The 19756-nt window shown below is 40.6% G+C and overlaps 1 protein-coding gene across 2 annotated transcripts in view; it reads right to left on the reverse strand.

Moving 5' to 3' along the window:
- The window catches only part of NINL (ninein like), a 464259-nt gene that overhangs the window by 171268 nt on the left and 273235 nt on the right, over nt 1–19756 (reverse strand). Inside the window, exons 16-18 of one of the 2 annotated variants that reach the window (XM_069235090.1) lie at nt 18304–18422; nt 15105–15451; nt 10458–11858 (exon numbers count right to left, since the gene is read on the reverse strand). In XM_069235090.1, coding sequence (XP_069091191.1) covers nt 10458–11858; nt 15105–15451; nt 18304–18422 — 1867 coding nt within the window. The remainder of the gene's footprint in view (nt 1–10457; nt 11859–15104; nt 15452–18303; nt 18423–19756) is intronic. The other variant, XM_069235091.1, reaches the window with a different exon arrangement.

Raw genomic sequence — 19756 nt, forward strand, 5'->3', positions numbered from 1 at the left:
ACTCTTCCACAAGCGGCCTCCAGTACTCAGCATTCAGCCCCCACCACCTAGATATCCCACAGGGTGATAAGCCGTGCTCTACAAATACAGATTTTTTAATTGATTGAGTCTCACTGAAAGTGTGGTAGACTGGAAACAGACGATTAAGAATGTGACAGATTGCTGAGAGACTAAGCCAACCTGAGACCAATCTCCACTTTGCAAAGGGTTGACCTAAGTACAGGACCAGTGGAGCACTTTACAACTAATGTATTTAATGATAACACAGAACATATTGAAGAGAAGTGAAGGATGAAGAGGTGAACAGATAGTCAAATTAGTGTATGAGGTATTGTTTGAAGAGGTGTGTTTTAAGTTTCTCAAGGAAAGACAGCAGATCTGGATTAAATTTGGTGGTGTCGGAGATAAGAGTACTATAGTTTTGGCGCAAATCATGAGAAATAAAGTTTTGATACTTTAATTTTATTGACTTTAGGAAGAATGTGCCTGTTTCTTATGTTACATTTTCCACATGCGAGTTGCGGCTTGTCCTTCACATAGGAGGGTAAGCCTCCATGAATTGTTTTGTGATTTATACATGTGATGTTGAAGTCAACCCTTGATTCAATGCGGAGTCAGTGAAGTGGTTTAAGGATGTGGGTGATTTTTGACTTTTTGTTGGCTCCTGTAACATGTCTTGCAGAAGCATGAAGAACAGCATTTAGAGGAGGAATAGAGGTTTTGGGGATTCTTCCTAAGACTCCCTTGCTTCCATCGAGCTGCACCTATGTTTTCGAGATCTTGAGCATGGGACTGCAAGTTGGCTTTAGCTTCCAGAGTAAATGTAATTAGTAGAGGACAGATTTTGTAGGCAGGACTAGGAGTGAACTCTTATAAATCTAAATTTGTACCTTGTATTGGCATAGCAAAATGTGATGATGAATGTCTCCTGAACCAAAAAACAATACTCTCAATCATGTGTTATGACAGATGGCTTGTCCTGTGTTAGTAACTGTTTATGCCTCCCCACTGCTTTTTGTAGACCTCCAAGGGCTGTGAAATGCTGCTATTTAATACTCTGGTTGTATGTTTTGTATGTTTCTGGAAAATGAAGATAAAGTTTTTAATAAAAAAAAGTTGTACACAAGTATAAGGCAATCCATCTGCCCATTGTGTGCCTGGTAGGTTTTTGCCTTATGAACATCTCTATTTGACGTCTGCAAGACCCAGAAGCCTGACGAAAGGTCATCAGACTCCATCTACTTATTTTAAAATTGCCTAATGTCACTTCCAGCACTGCCTGCTGATATGAGGGAGGATTGAAACTTCAAAAGCCAATTTTTAAGTTTATTTATGACCCGTACATTATAAATTGACTGCTCTGGTGCAGGGGAATCTCTGACCTATATTGTATGTATTTTTGGTATTATGGCTTGGGGAAGGCAAATAGCTTAGTGTGTTTTCTGCCAACCACAACGTGATGTGGGCTATTGGCCCATGGATAATACCATCCGACAATGATATTGTTACTAAATGATAAGATGCAGATTTACTACCAAGAGAAGGACCTTCCTCTAGATCAGCTGTTGACCAGCTGGCAGCACATGGTAAGGAAGTATGAAGTATTATGACAGCAACTTGCATTGAGTAACTGTGCCCTGTTTGACTCAGTAGCACCTAGGCCTGTGGGGTTTGGTTCAGTAAAAAAGGGGTCTGTCGGGGTTTACATCACTCTTTAGTAAAATAAAGCTAGGGACTCATTAGGAAAGCATCCTGTAGAATTCCTGTGCTTTTCTCCTTTGCTGCACACACTCCTTAGATAAAGACCATGCTGAAGAATATCACGAGGATTGTCTTTTCCTTGTATCTGAGTGACAGTTAGATGAAGATTTTGGTATCAGGGCCAGAAAAGCTATCCTCAATACTTGACTCCCAGTCCCTGTGCAGGTCGTGGTTTGCTGTACAGTATGCACCTTGCTATTTAGAACCCAAGCACGTCATGGTTGTAAGTGCCTGCCTGTAGCTGTGTGTTGCAAGACACAGAAGAGTTTGAACACACATGACTGAGAGAAACACTGAAAAAGGTGTTGAAAGACATTTGAGCCTACTGTGCAGTATGTAGGGATCCTGCTGAGTGGGCTGAGTTTCTAAGACCCAGTTCAGAAGAGTTCTAGAAAATCATAATCTGTGTCATACTACTACTGCCACCCAAACTGGATCAAGTGCCAAGTTTACCACTGTAACTTGATCTTTAATTGAAAACCATCAGAGGGCTCAGAGGGCCCAGGAGCACTGGTCCAGATTAGTAACCTCCAGATTTGGAGATATACTTCTGCCTGCTCTCAAGAATTCCAAGCCCTCAAAACATATCCAGAGGGAGCTCCTGTAATGGCAATGGCAGTTCACGAAGTGCTGCTTCATTACACTTCTCCAGCATCAACGTCTTAAACTGGTGAGCAAAAGAGAATCCACAAAGATAGAACCAATCTAGGGAAAGCATCAGAATTACATGGCACCCATTCTCTAGAAGGCACCCTCTCCTAGCCTGAGTTTTTCGCTTCAAGATTTCTCACTTTATCAAAAGCTTGTCTACTTACCGGGTCCGAAGCCATTCTGCTGAACTATTTTTGCTACATACTGAGGGTTAAATTAAAAAGTAAAAATTCTGATAAGCCCTAAAAAACAAGTGACTTACCTTTGGTAACACTGTTTTCTGTAGAAACAGTGTCTACTTGCAGATTCCTCACCTTTTGAATATCCCCATGCGCCATCAAGGATGAAATCTTTTTTCATAGTTTTCCCTCGTCGACAGGGGGCATCGGTATGTATACAGCTCTGCACACGCACCACTTGAGTCACTGGTGCAATCAAGAGCTACCCCTCTATACTCTCTAATCCGGGTGCTGATGTTGGTTTCCATCCATTTTTATTTACATGCCTTCAAGGTAAACGGATGGAACTAACTTCAAAATTGTATGTGCAGTGTTTCATTTTTAAAACCAAAGTGTTAACATACAAATATACACCTACATACTAAATAAACAAACAGTGGTGCAATGGGGAGGAGGGTGGGTTGGTGAGGAATCAGCAGGTAAATACTGTACCCACCAGAAAAAGTGTTACCAAAAGGTAAGTAACTTGTTCTTCTGATGGATACACACCTACCAGCAAGCTCCTCACTTTTTAAATAGAATACCCAGGCAGTTCCACACCCGGAGATGGGTGCATATCTGTCTATATCAAACATTCCTGTTAGCAATGTTACCGTTCTACCTCAGTTTGGAATCTGAAGAATAGTGTTTTGAAAAAGTCAAATTGGGACCTAAGTAGCTGCTTTCTCTGAACCTCTCTAGCTGAAGAAGAAGCAGAAGATTTAGCTCTTGAAGAGTGAGCATGAATACCTTCAGGGGGTTCTTTGTGTGTCATGGTGTAGAAGATCTTAATACAAATAATCCATATTGACAGAGTCCTTTTGTGAACTGCCTTTTCCTTTATTTTCCCAAGGTACCCCACAAAAAGCTAATCATCCGGTCTGAATTCATGTGTCCTGTCCACATAGGAATGGACAGCTTTTTTGGGGTCCAGTCGATGAAGTCTTTCATCTTCTTTGGTTGGATGGGGAGGAGGATGGCATGTGGAAAGGGTAATGGATGGACCCAAATGGAAAGGAGTATGCACTTTTGGCAGGAAAGGAGCCCTGGTTCTCAATACCAACTTATCAGGGAAGGTACTTGTGAAGAGAGAATTTTACACTCAAGGATTCCAACTCACTAACTCTCCTTGCAGATTTTATGTTAATTAGAAAATGTTGTTTTAAATGTTAGAAGTCTTAAAGAACAACTATGAAGAGGTTCAAAAGGAGAACACATTAGATAAGTTAAAACCAAATTCAGATTGCGCTGAGGCATAATAAATGAAGTTAGAGGATATTTATTTGCAAGCCCCTTAAAGAATCTTAACACTCAAGGAGATTTAAACAGAGAAGGTTGTTCTGGTAAACAGATAAAAAACTGAAAGGGAAGATATATAACCATTAACTGTGGCAAATGCGCAACCTGCTTGGTCACAGAGATAGCAAAACAAAATATCAATCAAAGGAGCCCTTAAAGGATCTACAGAAATATCACACTACTTATAGCACATCTGCCAGCATAAAACATGGCTACTCTGCACATCACACGCTCAAAAAGAAGTGATCAGTTCACCCCAGTCCTCAAAGCGCTGAACTGGCTACCCTATGAGGCAAAGATCCATCAATAAATTGCTTACATGACTCCGAAAACACTTCCCCACAATACTCCAACATACCTGTCACAGAAACTTCTTTCTGGTGGGAATAGAACTTCACGAAGTACTAGCTCCCTTCTCCTGAAGTCCTACAAATTCAACAAAAAAAAAAAACTACAAGCGTGCCTTCACTGGAATTGCCCCCAAAATTTGTAACTCTCTTCCACCCGAAACTAGGTCTAATCCCTCAACAGCCCTCTTCAAAATAAACGTAAAGCTGCTAATAATGAGCAGATTCTTTACTCGATGATGTATCTTCCCTAGCCTTTACCTTCTGGGACATGCCCCTCCAAGTGACTATGTGCCCCTGTTACATACCCATTGTTATTTTCCATGCTGCCGTTCTAATATTTTTGTGACCATCACTGAATCCGGACCACATGATTGTGATCCTTCATTTTAAATTTCCCATTTTTTTAATCCATATTTGTATACTCTTGTCTGTTACTGTTTTCTTGATGTACATCATTCTCATACCTGAAAGGGCCATGTTAGCGGTATATAAAACTCTATAAATAAAATAAAAAAATAAAAAGATTTGGTGGAGTGTCTTCTGGACAATATAATAACATCCACCACATCAGGGGTAAGTGAAAAGGAACCCATTCAATTTCCAGCCATGTAGGTGCAGGCTCTGGAGGTGTGGGGTGGGGGGTGTAGAACCTGCCCCTGTGACTGCAGGAGGTTGTCTTGCCCAGAGAGGGAGACAGAGCGGAGGACACAGCGAGAGGTGAATGATGTCTGCAAACCCCACTCTTTGTAGCCAGTCCTAGCCTATCAAGAATACTTGGGACTGATTGAGGCAAATCTTCCTCAGCATCTGAGGAATCAAAGGTATGGAGATAAATATGTTAAGCAGCAGGGAGCTCCAGCTCAAATGAAATGCATCCCCCAATGCTTCCGGATAGTGAAGGCTGCAGAACAAAGGGCAATGCATGTTCTCTTGAGTGGCAAAAAGGTCTTTCTGAGAAGTCCCCTACAGCTGGAAGATGTAGAATACCACTTTTCGATGGCAACACCGCTTTAGGTCGGCTGAGTAATGCCAGGAGAGACTGTTCGCAAACATGTTGAGAACTCCAGCCAGATGATTTGCTGTCACACAAATCTGATCATCCTAAATCCAGGACCAGAGTCAATAAGCTTCTCTGCAGAGAAAAGACTACCCAAAACATCCTTGACTGTTGATGTACCACATCGCACTAGTCTCTGTCAAGACCTGTACCAACTCACTGCGAAGGGACGGGAGAAAGGCCCAATTCTAACATATTGATATGAAACAGCTGTTTTTCGGGAGATCAAAGTCCCCTGATCCTCAGTTCCTCCAGATGAGCTGCCCACCCTAGGGTTGTGGCATCCATTGTGACCAAGTATTGTCAAATGTGTCCAGTATTGCCCCTATAAACAGGGTGCGCTGAGAGAGCGCCAGGTGAGATTTGGGGTTGTTGATTGAAAAGCCCAGTGTGAACACAAACTCCGGAAACTTGACTTTAATGAACCAACTGTCCAAGTAAGGGAATACTGGTATTCCTGAGATGGGCTGCACTCAACGCCAACACATTTGTGAAAATCCAAGGAGCTAAAGAGAGGCCAAACAGAAGGACTGCAAACTGACAGTTTTGGGATACCACCGTGAAGTGACAATAGTTCTTGTGCGACTGCAGAATAGAGGTGGAGAAATAATTTTCATGAAATTCGATTGACACCATCCAGTCTTCTTTCTCCAGCTCAAGAAGCACCTGAGCAAGGGTCTGCATCTAAAACTTTTTTTGTTTGAGAAACCAGTTCAAAATCCTGAGGTCCAGGGTCAGACATAAAAGACTGTCCTTCTTGGGAATCAGGGAATCCCTGACCCCATTCCTGCTCTAGAAACAATTCCACTACACCCTTTTGAAGTAGGGATTGGGCCGCGGGCTGGAGGAGTCCAAGATGTTTTGCCGCAAGGGTGAGGGAAACTCCTGGATGGGTGAGGCACACCCCTTTCTTTCCACAATACTTAGAACCAAAATTCCTGCTGTTATAGATGTTCACTGATGTACAAACTGTGACACCCATCCTCCTACCTGTGAAGCATGCTCTAAGATTGGAAAACTATGACTGCTTTCCTGAAAGTTAGCACAGGAGAAAGAGGATGAGGTGGAAGACAGGATAAGGGGATGGCCCGCTGCCTACCCCACAACGTCCTCTGTAGGACTTGAAGAGGGGAATAAACAACTGCTCTTGCGGATGTTGGCTATATTGCTGATGCTCACAAAATTAAAAGCCTCTGTAAAAGCCTAGATACCACTTGAATTGTCTAAACTTCTATGGCTGAGACTGAAGACCCAAGGAAAGAGCTGTGCCTTTCATGTCCTTGAACCGTTCTAAAGCAAAGTCTGTGAAAAGAGGACGACACCGGGTAGGAGAATACCAGTTTATTACTTCTTCTCTCCATGTCCCAGGAATAACTGCCAGCTCTTACTCCCCTCATGTTCCACATTCCGCGCAAGGAATTGGAACTCCCCTTAACATTCCACATACAACCCAACAGTCTGCCTTAGCTCCAAATAGACATGAGCCAAACAGTAAATTCAATGTCCTGAGAATACCAGAACCCATGCATGTCTTCGGGTGGAAATTGAAATACCTATTGCTCTAGCTACAGAATCCACTGTGTGTAAACCAGTCTGCCCATCATTAAGCAATTCAGAAAAACAACTTTGTACATCTGCAAGCATTTTGTGAATAACTACTTGTGCAGAAACCACAAGGGCATGTACGTACCTCCCTAAAAAGCGAGTAGCTATAATAAATTTTAGAGCCATGCTCTCGAAAGAAAAAAAACTTTTTAGCTGACTGCTCCGTCTTTTTGGATTTTCGTCCACAGGTGAAATTTGGAATGATTTTAGAGTCAGCGTTGAAGAACAAGAGGCATGGACTACTAGACTCTCTGGTGACAGATGTGATGACACAAAAAGGAGAATCCCCAGGACCTGGTTTGTAACATCTAGCTGTGGCCTATTTAGGCTTTTGCCAAATGTCCAAAATTGGCTCTTTTAAATCCTCCTTAGGCTGTAACAGAGGCTCAGAGGATGCAGAGAAGCAGAGAGGAGTACCTCAGTCAAAATGTTAGATTTAATTTCTGTGGTGGGGAGCAGAAGATCCAACATTTCTGCAGTTTCTCCGATTACAGAATGATATGTAGTGACTTAAGGAGGTGGAGTACCCTTTGGAGACAGCAACTCCCACTCTGGAGATGTGTCCAAACAACTTTCCTCTCTTAGTCCTTCAACTGCGTCCTTTACAATTTCTCCTTACTCTTGGGAATCCCAGTCCCCAGACAATTATTGTCCTTACTCTAACAGTCCCTGGGCCTCTTTTCTAGATCTATATATAGAGGGTTGAGGCATATCTGCATTATAGAAAACACTCTCATGGTAGCACCCTTAATGAGAAACTGGGCATTACAGAGGAAATATTTTAAAAAGTATACAGTTGTATCACTCTGGAATTTTCCTATTTTCACTTCAGGCTGCAAGGTGGACTCCCACGATTGAACCGTGGCTTCTCCCCCATTCTAGCAAAGACCTCAGGCAGTGTGGAACTCTTTTGAACATTTTGGCCAGGGCTGAATTTGGTTTCCATTCTGGCCCTGGATACTAGGCAGAGTACAGTGGGACTTGAACCTTTTGTACATCAATAGGACAGAACAGATTGGAAGATGATCCTTCTCTGCGCTGGTTCCAACTCCTTATAGCAGGCTCCAACTACTAATTTGTAAAGACATGTATTCACAAAGAACACCCCCTTGGTCAACAAAATACAACTCCCATCCTAAGCTACCCTTAATGTGGAAGGGCCAGTTCAGACTGAGGAACAGCATACCCACTTTTTAAAGAGTTCACACCTTAGATTCACATCAGACATCCATAACCAATTGAGGTTGCTTAAGAGCAGAACCACACATCTGCAAATTGCCCATTCAGAAACTTTATTTTCTGCCAGGAGGTAGCTGACCATTTGTCCCCAACTGACAGGAAGGGACTATTGTCCGATGATGCTGTTTTCTATAGTGATGCTCTACAGCTCCTATTCAGAGACGTTCAAATATTTGGCATGGCTTTCAGGTTTCATTCTCCCTAAGCTATTGCTTAGAGAAAAAGTGTGTTAAAAATGGAAAGGGAGGCGTTGTTGTAGAGGTGCCAAGCTGTTGACGATGGAATCCAGCACTAGCACACAAATTGCACATTAATCCATTAACCCTTCATCAGTTCTTTTCTTGAGTCCTAACTTGTTTCTTGCTAAACTGGAGCCTGAATTTTCTTTTTTTAAATGCAAATTTCGGTTTCAAACAACATGTTAATTTACTTTTTCTGATAGTGTTGTTTGAATTCTGCCACTACACCAACACGTGATCCTGAGAGTGTAATCTAAAAGTTGGACTGAAATGCAAGTCTTGGCAGTCAGGACTTCAAAAGTGGTTACAAAGTAGACTTGACTGGACATCAGGATTATTATTATAATTTATAAAATACTGTTTTACCTCAGGATAAATGTTCAGCATCTATCCAAAGCTATACCTAAACCCTCCGTCACTCAAGCTTCAAGAATATGGTGCAAAATGTTTTATTTAAAGTACGGAGATGTCAAAAGCATACAAAGATTACATTAAACTCACCACAGAACAATACCATAGGCTTTATAATAGGCCAAGCCAGACTCTGATGACAGCTGAATAACACAAATCACCAAGGTGCCGGTGGAATGTCCTCAACTTCGCTATCACAAGAATAAAAAGAAAACCAGTGCTCACACTTGGAGTTAAAAGCCAAACGAATGAAAAAAGGCAAAAAATAAAATTGACAGGAGAGGTAAAGTCGAAGGATAACAGAGTCTATTTTAGTACATATAAGGCCACTGATATATTTAGTCCTACACATGACAATAGCCTTGCTTTTGGTACAGGTCTCAGAATTTGAGCTGCAGTAAGTCTCCTTTCATTTCGTAGTCTGTGAATGATTTACCTACTGATCCACGACTATTAATTCCTTTTCAGCTTCTTTGTATTACTTTTGCTCTGTTTTCACGTTTCGCTAAACACTGAACGACCCCTTCAGATGAAACCGAACATCTGCATGGAATAAATATTAAGTGTGTTATATGTGAGGCAAATAATTAAAGGCCACACGGTTCAATATGTGAAGCCATCTACAAGAGACCAGAAAACATACAAATTGGTGCAATGCTAGATTCACCAACATCAATAGTTTCTTTTTTTCAAACAAATAAAGAACCTATTTGTCCTTAAAGCCTCTGGGAAAATGTACTGAAGCATGTTATGGTGCACATTAACTTTTGTACTGTGTAGCAATTGTTTTTACAGTTACATGACAGTGTCCTGTAGACCTCACATTGACATGAATCTTGTGAGAGCACCATGCAAGAAGAACACAATTTAATGAGAACGTTTGAAGCACTGTTCTGTAGAAATCTCTTCAGGTCAGAACTAGCCTATTAAAGAAAATCTGCAATATTTGAATCACGCTGTAACAGGAGACCAAACACCTGTCAGTTGAGGGAGAAAAAAAGAGCATGCCCTCCCTAGTAAATACATGCAGCATCCTAAGAGTAAGAGTAACAGTTGTAGAGGCAGAAAAGTAAAAGGAAGCAGTAATCAGTGGTTCTGTTGAGCATGTGAAAACTAAACATAATGTTGGATTCTATCTGACCATTGCCACTTTTCCAACAATAAACATTTTGCAATGTTCTGGGCTGCCTGTGATGGGTAATAGGCCATTAACAGGAATATATTTATCACAAAGGAGAGCTTAAATGAATAAAGAAAGTCCTTTTCAATCCACTACTGATTACAGACCACCTCAAAAAGAAGCACGTACTTTTCAGGTTTCTCAGCTGAAGAGGATGGATGGGTGAGAGAAATAGGAAAAGCAATGTAGAGGAGAGACACTGGCGATCAATGAGAAGTATGCATGTTCACACAGAACATTAACAGTGTAAGGTACGAAAGGATGGAAATAGGTGCACAAGATGCTTTTTGAAGAGCAAATTTTACAACAATGGAAACTGATCTTCAAATGTATTTAATGCCAGGTTTAGTAGCAGAAAGCGCATGCTTTGATTGGATTAGGAGCAGTTATTGGGTTACAGAATCCAGCCACAAAGGTTAATTTTCTTAAGATATTAGGTAGTCAAACCTGTCATCCAGTCTTGGCCCTGTTTCAGCCTCCAAACGGCGCACCAAATCTTCCATTTGAAGCAGTTTGTCTTTCAGCTCATTTTTCTCTACTTCAAAGTCGGCTTGTACTTGATATACACAGTCAGCCACCTCCTCCTCTTTCTGTTTCAGCTGCTCCAGTGCTCCTTCCCCTCTCCTCCGCAAGTTAGACAGCTCTTCTTCGACAATACTAAGCTGTCTAGCTAGCTCCTGGTTTGCCTCAGTAACAGACTCAACCAGTTCAGTTTTCTGTGCAATAATGAAGTCTCTTTGCTCCTGTTCCACCTCAAACACTGATTGTCGCTCAAGTAGCTCCTCCTTGGCCACCCTTAAAAGTTTGAGTTCTTCTTGAAATTCGTGTGCTTGTTGTAAAAGAATCTCTTTCTCTTTGGCAAGCTCCTGGAGTTTTGACTCCTGAACAATAATCGCTTTGGAGCTCTCTTCAAGTCGGGCAATAAGATCGCCTTCATTCATTTTTAAAATCTGCATTTGTACTTCTTTGGCCTGAAGTTGGTCACAGAGCTGCTCGTTCAACACACTTTCTTCACTTTCTAGAGGCTTCTCCATCTCCTGCAGTTCTTGAGCAAGACTGACCTGTGAAGTGATGGAACGCTCAATCTGGTGTGGCGCATCTTTCTTTGAATTTTCAGGTAAAGTCTCTTTATTGGCATTAATGCCTAATAAATCCTGAACATAGAGTTCACTCTGTTTGTCTATTTGTGTTGCTTGCTCTTGAAGAGGACTGTCTTTTTCCTTCAGCTTGCGCTGAAACTCAGACTCCAGCTTACTTGCATCACTTTCGCACTTTTGCTCTTTGGCCCCGGGCAGATCGCCATTGCATGAGGAAAGCAGAAAGTTGTCTTTGGAATGTTCCTTATGGGATAGTCGCGGACTCAGGGAGCAAAGCTCCTCAAATGATTTTTGAGACCCCTTACTGTGTCTTTGCTTCTTTGGAGAAGATTCAGGCTCGACCTCTGGCACACTCAAAACATTTTTGGAAGATTCTCTACTTTCCTCACTCAAACAAGTCTTCAGATGCTCGACCTCAAAGAGAAGGCTGTTGATTTGTTTTTTGTAGCTGGTTTCCACTGCTTCCTTCTCAATGGCAAATGTTTTACAGATCTTAGCTTGCTCTTCATTCATCCTTTCTTGATACTTGAGCCTATCCTTCCTACTGTCCATCACAATTTTTGCTTCCTTCTCTCCCCACTGCTTCTTCTCCTGGGCATGTGCAGCCCTTATTCGTTCTAAGGCAGCTTCATGTGTCTGTACTAGATCTTCAATTTCACAGCGGTGTTGATGCCACAAACTCTTAATGTTTTCAGCGTACTGGGATTCAACCTTTGACAGCTTTTGATTGAATTCGACCTCAGCCTCATTCCTAGAGATAAACAGTTTAATGGTGACCGATGTTAAACATATGATGCATATAGTCACAATCCTGTAGCACAATGATTTCTTAGATTTGACTGAATCCTTAGTAAAAACATATCTGTAGTTTAGAAAGGCATTTGTTATATTTTCTACTGTATTCTTATCTCAAAAAGCAATAGGATCAAGAATTGATCTAGTGGATAAATTATGGCCGCTGCTGTCCTCAACGGCTGGAAGTCAGTCTCTAACAATGGGCATAGGTGCTCAAGAAGATGGCACTGAATTGACCAACACTGAGTACTGATAATGACCTTACTCCCAATTTTCACAGCGATTACCCATTCAAGATGAACCCTCTAAACCTTATGTGTTACCAAATTCACTAGACAGTTGAGTTACGAGATGGCAGGGGGCAATAAACATCTTTATTCTAATATTACATTTTAAGCACAAAGTAAGCTACTGCACCTTGCAAGTGCAGTAATAAACCATCAATACAAATGTTTCAAAAAATGGAAACAAAGTTAAAAAAAGGTTTGTTTACAAGGTTGCAAAATGTTCGTTATTAAAACACATGAGACACATCACTTTAGTAAATGTTCCAAGAGAACGTCAACTGTATAAAGCAAAACCTAAAAGATAAACCCGTTACACATAATTCTCTGTTCATAGACCTTTTATCTTAGCAAGCTTCTTTCATCGCGGTCAGGAGTGTGAGTTGGAACCCAATTAAAGACGGTGGCTCTAATGCAACATCAGTGCTGTTGTCGCTATGCTGAATAGCCTTGGATTCAACAGCTTCCACGTATACATCCATAGCCACTCGTACCTTCAAGGTCCAACAATGAGTAGTGAGGGCTACAGAGCAGGGAGCAGTTACCTGTTCGAATTGGCAAAGGGCTCATTAGTAGTAAAAACTGTGCTGGCAGAACATGAGTGGTTCTATGAAATGCAGTGATCCCATGTACATTAACCCCGTCAAGCAACCATGCTGGAAAAAAAGTCCAGGGGCCTGGTAGCAACAGATCCATGTTCTCAAAAGACGACGGACACAGATTCAGTGTGCTAACACTCATATATTCTGGAAGGGGAGGGGTGCTACATAAGCTCAGAGAGAGATGCACTTGCGCTCAGGTCAAACAGAAAGTGATACATACCAGGGAGAGGAGTAGACAGACACAGATTATAAACCATTCACATAAGAAGAAAATCCCTTTACACCTGCATCTGCAGTATACTATACTCTAGACAGGGTGGTGGGGGTGGGGCTAGGGGGTTGTAGCAGGAAATTACCTTTTTCTGGAATTGTCACTCTCCTTTGCCTCCTAGGCTAGCCATCTCAAAGTGTCATCCCCAACTCTAGTCACACTATCCAAATAGGAGAACAACTTCATGGAAGAGGCATTGCATGCCACTGGATCATGATGAGTTACAACTCTCCTGTCTCTCCATAAATGAAAAAGACATTAGGAATGGAATACTCATAAGGTGTATCTACAGAAGATCAGGACGCAGAACAGCAACGACACAGGACAAAAAGGTGGTGGCTGCCCATTGCCTACCACTCACCATAGGTCACAAACAAGAATCAAAATCTTAGTTTTAATGGGAAGAGTAGAGGTTTTCAGAATGAAGTCTTACTTCAAAAAGACAAAGCAATATGCTCTGGTCCACCATATCACTATCTGTTTTGGTTCGGATGCATCCCCTCGTATTGTCAGAGCATGCTAGTGCATCAATTGAGGCCACTAGTCATCCATTCTATTCTTTGCTGTGTTTGTGCTGTTCCCCCGAATTCATGTAATGATGCAAACTGTACTTTTAGCCTCCATTATAGGGATTCCTTCCCATTTACAAATCGTTTTAAAATTTTAAATTTTTAATTGTGGTTTACTATGTTTATATACTATGTCAATCTACTATTATTTATTTTTGAGACAGTCGCAAACTCTTTGAGTAGGTATCATGAACCCCCACAGGTGCGTGGACTACAAGTAAAGAATCACTGCTAAATAGAAAATAATCTCCTAAATGCAGTGACAGAGGAAGAAGACTTAATGGTGAGTTAGTATGACTAACCTACCACAAAAAGGCTGGTGGTGGTAAGGTGGCATGAATAGAGGCAGACCACAAATGCCAGCCTATCAGTTGATCCCAGGAGAAATCATATATGTAATCCTTAGCCAGTCACCATCACCAGCAGGTCTTTTTCAACGTCTCAAAATCTTCTTTGTGCAAATGTTATTCAGAGGGAATATTTTTTCCAGCTCATTTTAGTAAAAGTGCATTAACACCTACATCAACCAATGCACTTTACCTGTTTTTTTGTAGGGTTCCCAAACATGGCCAAAGTAGTTTTGCTCTGCGTCAAAGTTATATATAAGATGAACTCTCTCTTTAGATAGCAACCACCCAGGGTAACTTTAAAAACCCAAGCATGAGCAGACATCTCCATCATTTTGACTTATACCGACTTAGTGTTATCTACCAAGACAACTCTGGGAAAATATATTTTCTAAAGAGTCCATCACATTGGTCCTAGTCAGAATGGGCATGAGATAACCTGCTGAAGAGAACTGTAGACTGTATTCTGGGCAATGATTTAGAGAGGGCTATTTATTAAAGCTTTTAAAGGCCCATATGGTATCAAAAGCTCTTTCAAAGTGCGTCTCATCTGACCTGAAACTTATAACAGATGCAATTATGAAGCTGTATGGTCCATCAAATCTGAGACTACTTAATCTTTGCCTTTCAAAGGTGCTGGAGGACAGTTGCTGTAGGATTACGAACCACACTGCCATTTTCAGAAGTGTGAGCACAGAACCTGTAATGGTATGTTCTAAACCTAACCTAGGTTCAAGAAAATAGAATAGACTGTATTTATTTAATAGTAAAAACCAAAACTTCCAAGCAAGACAAAGTAAATTTATATTACAAAATGTTGGTCGGCTTGTGAAGAACAGACACATAGTGAAACAATATTCTGAATTGGCAGATCTTCATACGTTGGTGTCTTGTAAAATGCTTGGTATTTAGCTCTCTATGTGCCCTTATGAAGAGGTTCCATTCACTTTCGCAACCTACCCTTTTGCTCATCTTCTTGCATCTTGTTATTCTTGGACCTGCAGTACCATTTGAATATGCTGCAAGTTAAGCTCTTGTTGAAAAAACAGTGCCATAAGGGATGTTAGGTTTTGTTAAGTTTTCTTTAAATCTATTTCTTAATACACACAGTAAAAAAGCTATATCAAACCTCATCGACTGTAGCTCAAGCTGATGGATTCCCTTCAGATCCTCTTCCATTTGTTCTCTTTCTCGTGTCAGACTTTGGGCCAGGTTGGAGATCTCCTTGGCATAGCTTTGTTCCATTTCTGCACGTTCCTTCTCAAACCTCTTTTCAATTTCTTGACTTTGGGGTGATTTTTGGAGTTGGTCCTTCAGGACAATAATGACCTCTTCAAGTTTTGAATTTAGCTCTTCAAGATCGCTCCTCTGCTCTTCCAGCTCACTGACCTCTATTTTAAAAGCTTGCTCTGTATCCTTCCGCTCCTGTTCAAAGTTCCTCTTCATCAGCTCAATTTCCCTCTCATAATAGTTGACCTGCAAGGGTATCAGTATTTAACAATTAGCTACAGGTTAACAAAAATGCTTTCTTCTGAAATTTACTAAGAAATAGGAACATGCTGTAAGTCAAACATGCATCCAGTAATTACATTCCATTATGGCAGGCATCCAAGCATGCTTCACTACATTGCACAGTTAACATTCAAGATTATTTACTATTAAGTGACAAGGATTCAAAGGGCTTAAAATGATATGCAGAGGTAGCTCATTTCTTTACATTGAAAAATTGAAGAGGCCAAATTTGAGTCAGGCATTAAAACAGAACTGAAATAGATTTGTTGTGTTCAGTTTATGAATTTGTTAGGAATGTCTGGCTATGCCACTGAATATGTTCTCATATTCCTCCTAACGTCCACGTCCTTCACCAGTGTTTGGCCTCGATGATCAAGACTCCTATGGCCACAATGCTTCCCCTTTTAGAGTGTGCTCTGTATTATTATGTCTCTTATTAACAATCTAGTGTGCATCTATTAGAGCAATGGTTCCATATTTCACTTGTTTGCCCTTAACTCCTTTCATCATAAAGTGAAATTAGTGATGTAACATAATTTAAAGTGTATTCGTCACCTTGGTACTAACAGCAGATGCACTTTTCTCCCCAGCTCAATAATATATATCTAATTAGACTCTGGAGGTGGAAAGGCTGAGTGGATCCAGTGGGCTTGGAGCCTGTGAATGTGAGGAAAACACTTATTTCTTTAGTGGATGCATTAACCCACTGAACTATCAGATCCAGTGACCGGCATAGTGTACTGCCTATTGGCCACAGCAGGGTGGTCTAGTTGATAAAACAGGTAAAAGATCAGCCATATTCCAAAACTGCCACAATGCTATATCTGTTACATTTCATGATACATTTCATACACAGACAGGCAACATAAAACACACTTCAACTCCTTGAAGTTTGTCTCTGCCAGCATTATATACACTGTGCAAAACAAACAAGAAAAATAAGTAAACTGCTAGAGTCATACGTTAATGAATAAAAATAAGAATAATGAAAAAGATAATGAAGAGGGCGATATAGTCCCTTGTTCATGTAAAATGTTAGATTAATAGTCCATTGTTTATTTCGTTGGAGCAGTGTATATTCTGGAAGACAAACGTGTAGTTGTAGTCCTTTGTTTATGTTCAATGTAACACAAGGGGAATGGTCCTTTCTTTATTTCGCTGAGGGCTGATATTTCAATGGCGGATTATGGACACGCCATGCACGGTGTCAACGCGCTTTACTGGCAACAACACACGGGAGTGTGTTTATTTGCGTTCGATCGGCTTATTGCTGTCGGGGAATAAGGTACGCAGTAAGGCAATTTCAGAGGCGGATTATTGATATGCCACGATTCCCTCAACGTGACAGTCGGAGGAATACGAGGAGGTACATTTAATTTAGCTGGTATTAGAACTACGTGGGCATAAAATGGAAATAGGAGGTCCGTTATGGATACGGTCTAGTAATAACCTTTAGGAATGTAAATGAGTAAGCGTATATTTAATTAATTTTTTGCTGATTTGATGCATTAATATGAGTCTGGTAACGATGGGCAAGTAAATGATGGCTTACAAAAACCGTTTCCTTACAGGATATTCCTTTGTGAGTTACGTATGGGTCGAGTGGAAAGACAGTTTGTAGACTAACTTTGACAACGGATGCGCAGTTAATTTGGAAAAATTACAAAGTTTTTATTTTGGAAGAATTTGAGGTAAAATATGACTGGCTTTACTCTTCCGGGTTACTTTTGACTATTTTGGGTGTATTCGTTATCTATTTATAACATGACAACAAATGGGCTAGAGCTTAACTTTAATTTTAATTCTCCCTATTTATGGTCCCTTAATTAAATGGCATTATATATAGCATAAATACCTCTTTTTCTCTCTACTTCACGACACCGTGACTTTGAGTGCATGATAAGGGAAGTCACTTTTTGGGTGTTTTCACAAATTAATACTTGAATACTCTCAGATTCATTTGTATTATTTGATACTAATTTATCCACAAAATTCCTTCTGGATATTGGCTTTCACGATGGCCCAAGCGTTCTACGTATTCGTTAATGTACTCATTACAATTAAATTGAATATATTTTATGTCTTTATGACTCCTCTTGGGTTCCAGAAAAACTTTTTAAGAAAAGCGACTATATTCCAGCCCTGAGGAAGTCAAGTGACGAAACACGTGTTGGCTGTGAGGTCGTTGCAAGAAATTTGGACATTTAGATTCACTTTGGATCTCTACTCGAACTAGAGGTGATAATAGGACTACAGGAACACTTGTGTTTGAATTAAATGGACTTTGGAAATCAATGGAACAACTCCAGTTTATCCAATTTACATGGAAGGAGATGGACTGGTGATTTTGGACTACTGAAATAACCAATTGACATCTAGGGGGAATTTTGAATGTTTGGTTGAATATTAGAAATTTGAAATAATAGGAATTCAAGGTTTGTGATATTTCTATGATGTATATATCAAATAATTACTGATTCATTAGAGTTGTTGCTCTATGTACACCTATAGTAACACATCCAAGTAATAGAAATAAGATTCCTTACTTTAGGGATTATACTCTAGGTCAACTGGTGCCTCTGTATTTACATAGAGTCATACGTTAACTGTCACAGTGAAACCGTATGTATGTAAGATCAAAACTTAGAATATAAACCATCTCTCGCAGAGTGATATCCAGAAAACGAGTAGCACATAATGTACACAGCCTGATATGCAAACAACTAGCAGGAAATAAAAAATAAAAAACAGCCTACCACTCTACCCACAATCAAATCATTCAAAAGAACAATAGCATTGGATATCCCTGCTCAAACCTTTGTGTCCAGTTGTATTCTCAGATCCTGCAACTGCTGCTGATGTTCCTTCAACTGCTCTTTTGTCATCTCTGCTTCTATACTGAGGGGCGATGGATCGATTTCTTTTGCAATAACCCCTGCAAAGAAACTCAGTTATAAGCACTGCACCAATTTTTGTTAAACAGATTACATTTTCAGAATATTGTGATATAATTAATTCATTCATTTATATGCATACAGCAACAAATGCTGGTGATGAGCCACTTGGTCATTTGGACCAGCACACAAAAAGAAAAACGTACAACAAATACATAAGTAACAACATCCAGGAATATTGATTTACAAAAGTGACACAGGTAGAATAAGTGATGTCATACATCATTTGACATCGCCACTACCCACCCAATCAATTGCCATCATTGGGTTGGCTCTTTGTACTAACCTTAGCCCCTCGAAAGCATCCTATCTGCTAGCCAAAGGCTAGGAAAATTACAAGACTATTTGTTTTTCAGGAAAACTAGCATACAGTGTACTGTTTATTGAATTTGGAACTGACCGCCCATTCAAACATTTTTTTACCTCAGTGAGACAGCTGGAGACGCCATCTTGTTGGGCGCTCTAGTTGTTCTCCTGGCTACTTCTATAAATGAATGACATGGTGCGGGTGCTCCGCAGGTGTGCCAGAGGCAAGCCCATCTGCACCCATCCAGGTTCGGCTGGGTCCAAGGGCCGGAGACCCTGATCTTTTTACTCAAGCTGTGGTATCATATTCCTCTGAACAACAACATGCTCTTAAAGTAAGTACTAATGGTTGCTGCCTACATTCAATTGACCCTATTGCAGCAACATTATTTTGTGATGCCTGTAATTTTAACTTGAGGAATTGTCCCGCATCACCCCCTTATTAATGATACTACTCCTAAGGAAGCTGAAAAGCGTTGTCTGTTTTTGCTTACTTGAAGATCGCTAATACGAAAAAATAGATTTTTTCTCATTTATCTGTGAGATGCTGCTGGATGTACTATTTTTCACAGATGGCTCTATACCGGATGCTATTCAAGCCTTGCCGGTGGGCTATTATATCTGTAGGAGTGATCGGCGGGACAAGATAGGCAGAGGGATTGCTATAATTTATATAGCAACATTAAAATATGAACTTGCCCCTCTGACCTTACCCGACAGCGAAAGCATCTCATTTTCTATTGAATTTACTTCAACTTTTACTCTCTGGGGCTGTGGTCTATTGTACTGCAGCCCCAGCTGCACATTTGTTTCATGCCCTCCCTGATGTGTTTGCCAGTCTGGTGTTAAATAAAGCAAATTTTCTTCTTCTGGTGCAACTGAATATTCATTTGGGTGATCGTAATTGTACAAATGGCAACCAACCTATTACAGGATCTATCCTGTTTACAAATGATTCAGCACGTTGACGGACCAACAAACAAGAAAGGACATCTTCTTGACCCAGTTA

This window comes from Pleurodeles waltl, chromosome 5, assembly GCF_031143425.1.
Source record: "Pleurodeles waltl isolate 20211129_DDA chromosome 5, aPleWal1.hap1.20221129, whole genome shotgun sequence".
NCBI classification, from domain to species: Eukaryota; Metazoa; Chordata; class Amphibia; order Caudata; family Salamandridae; genus Pleurodeles; species Pleurodeles waltl.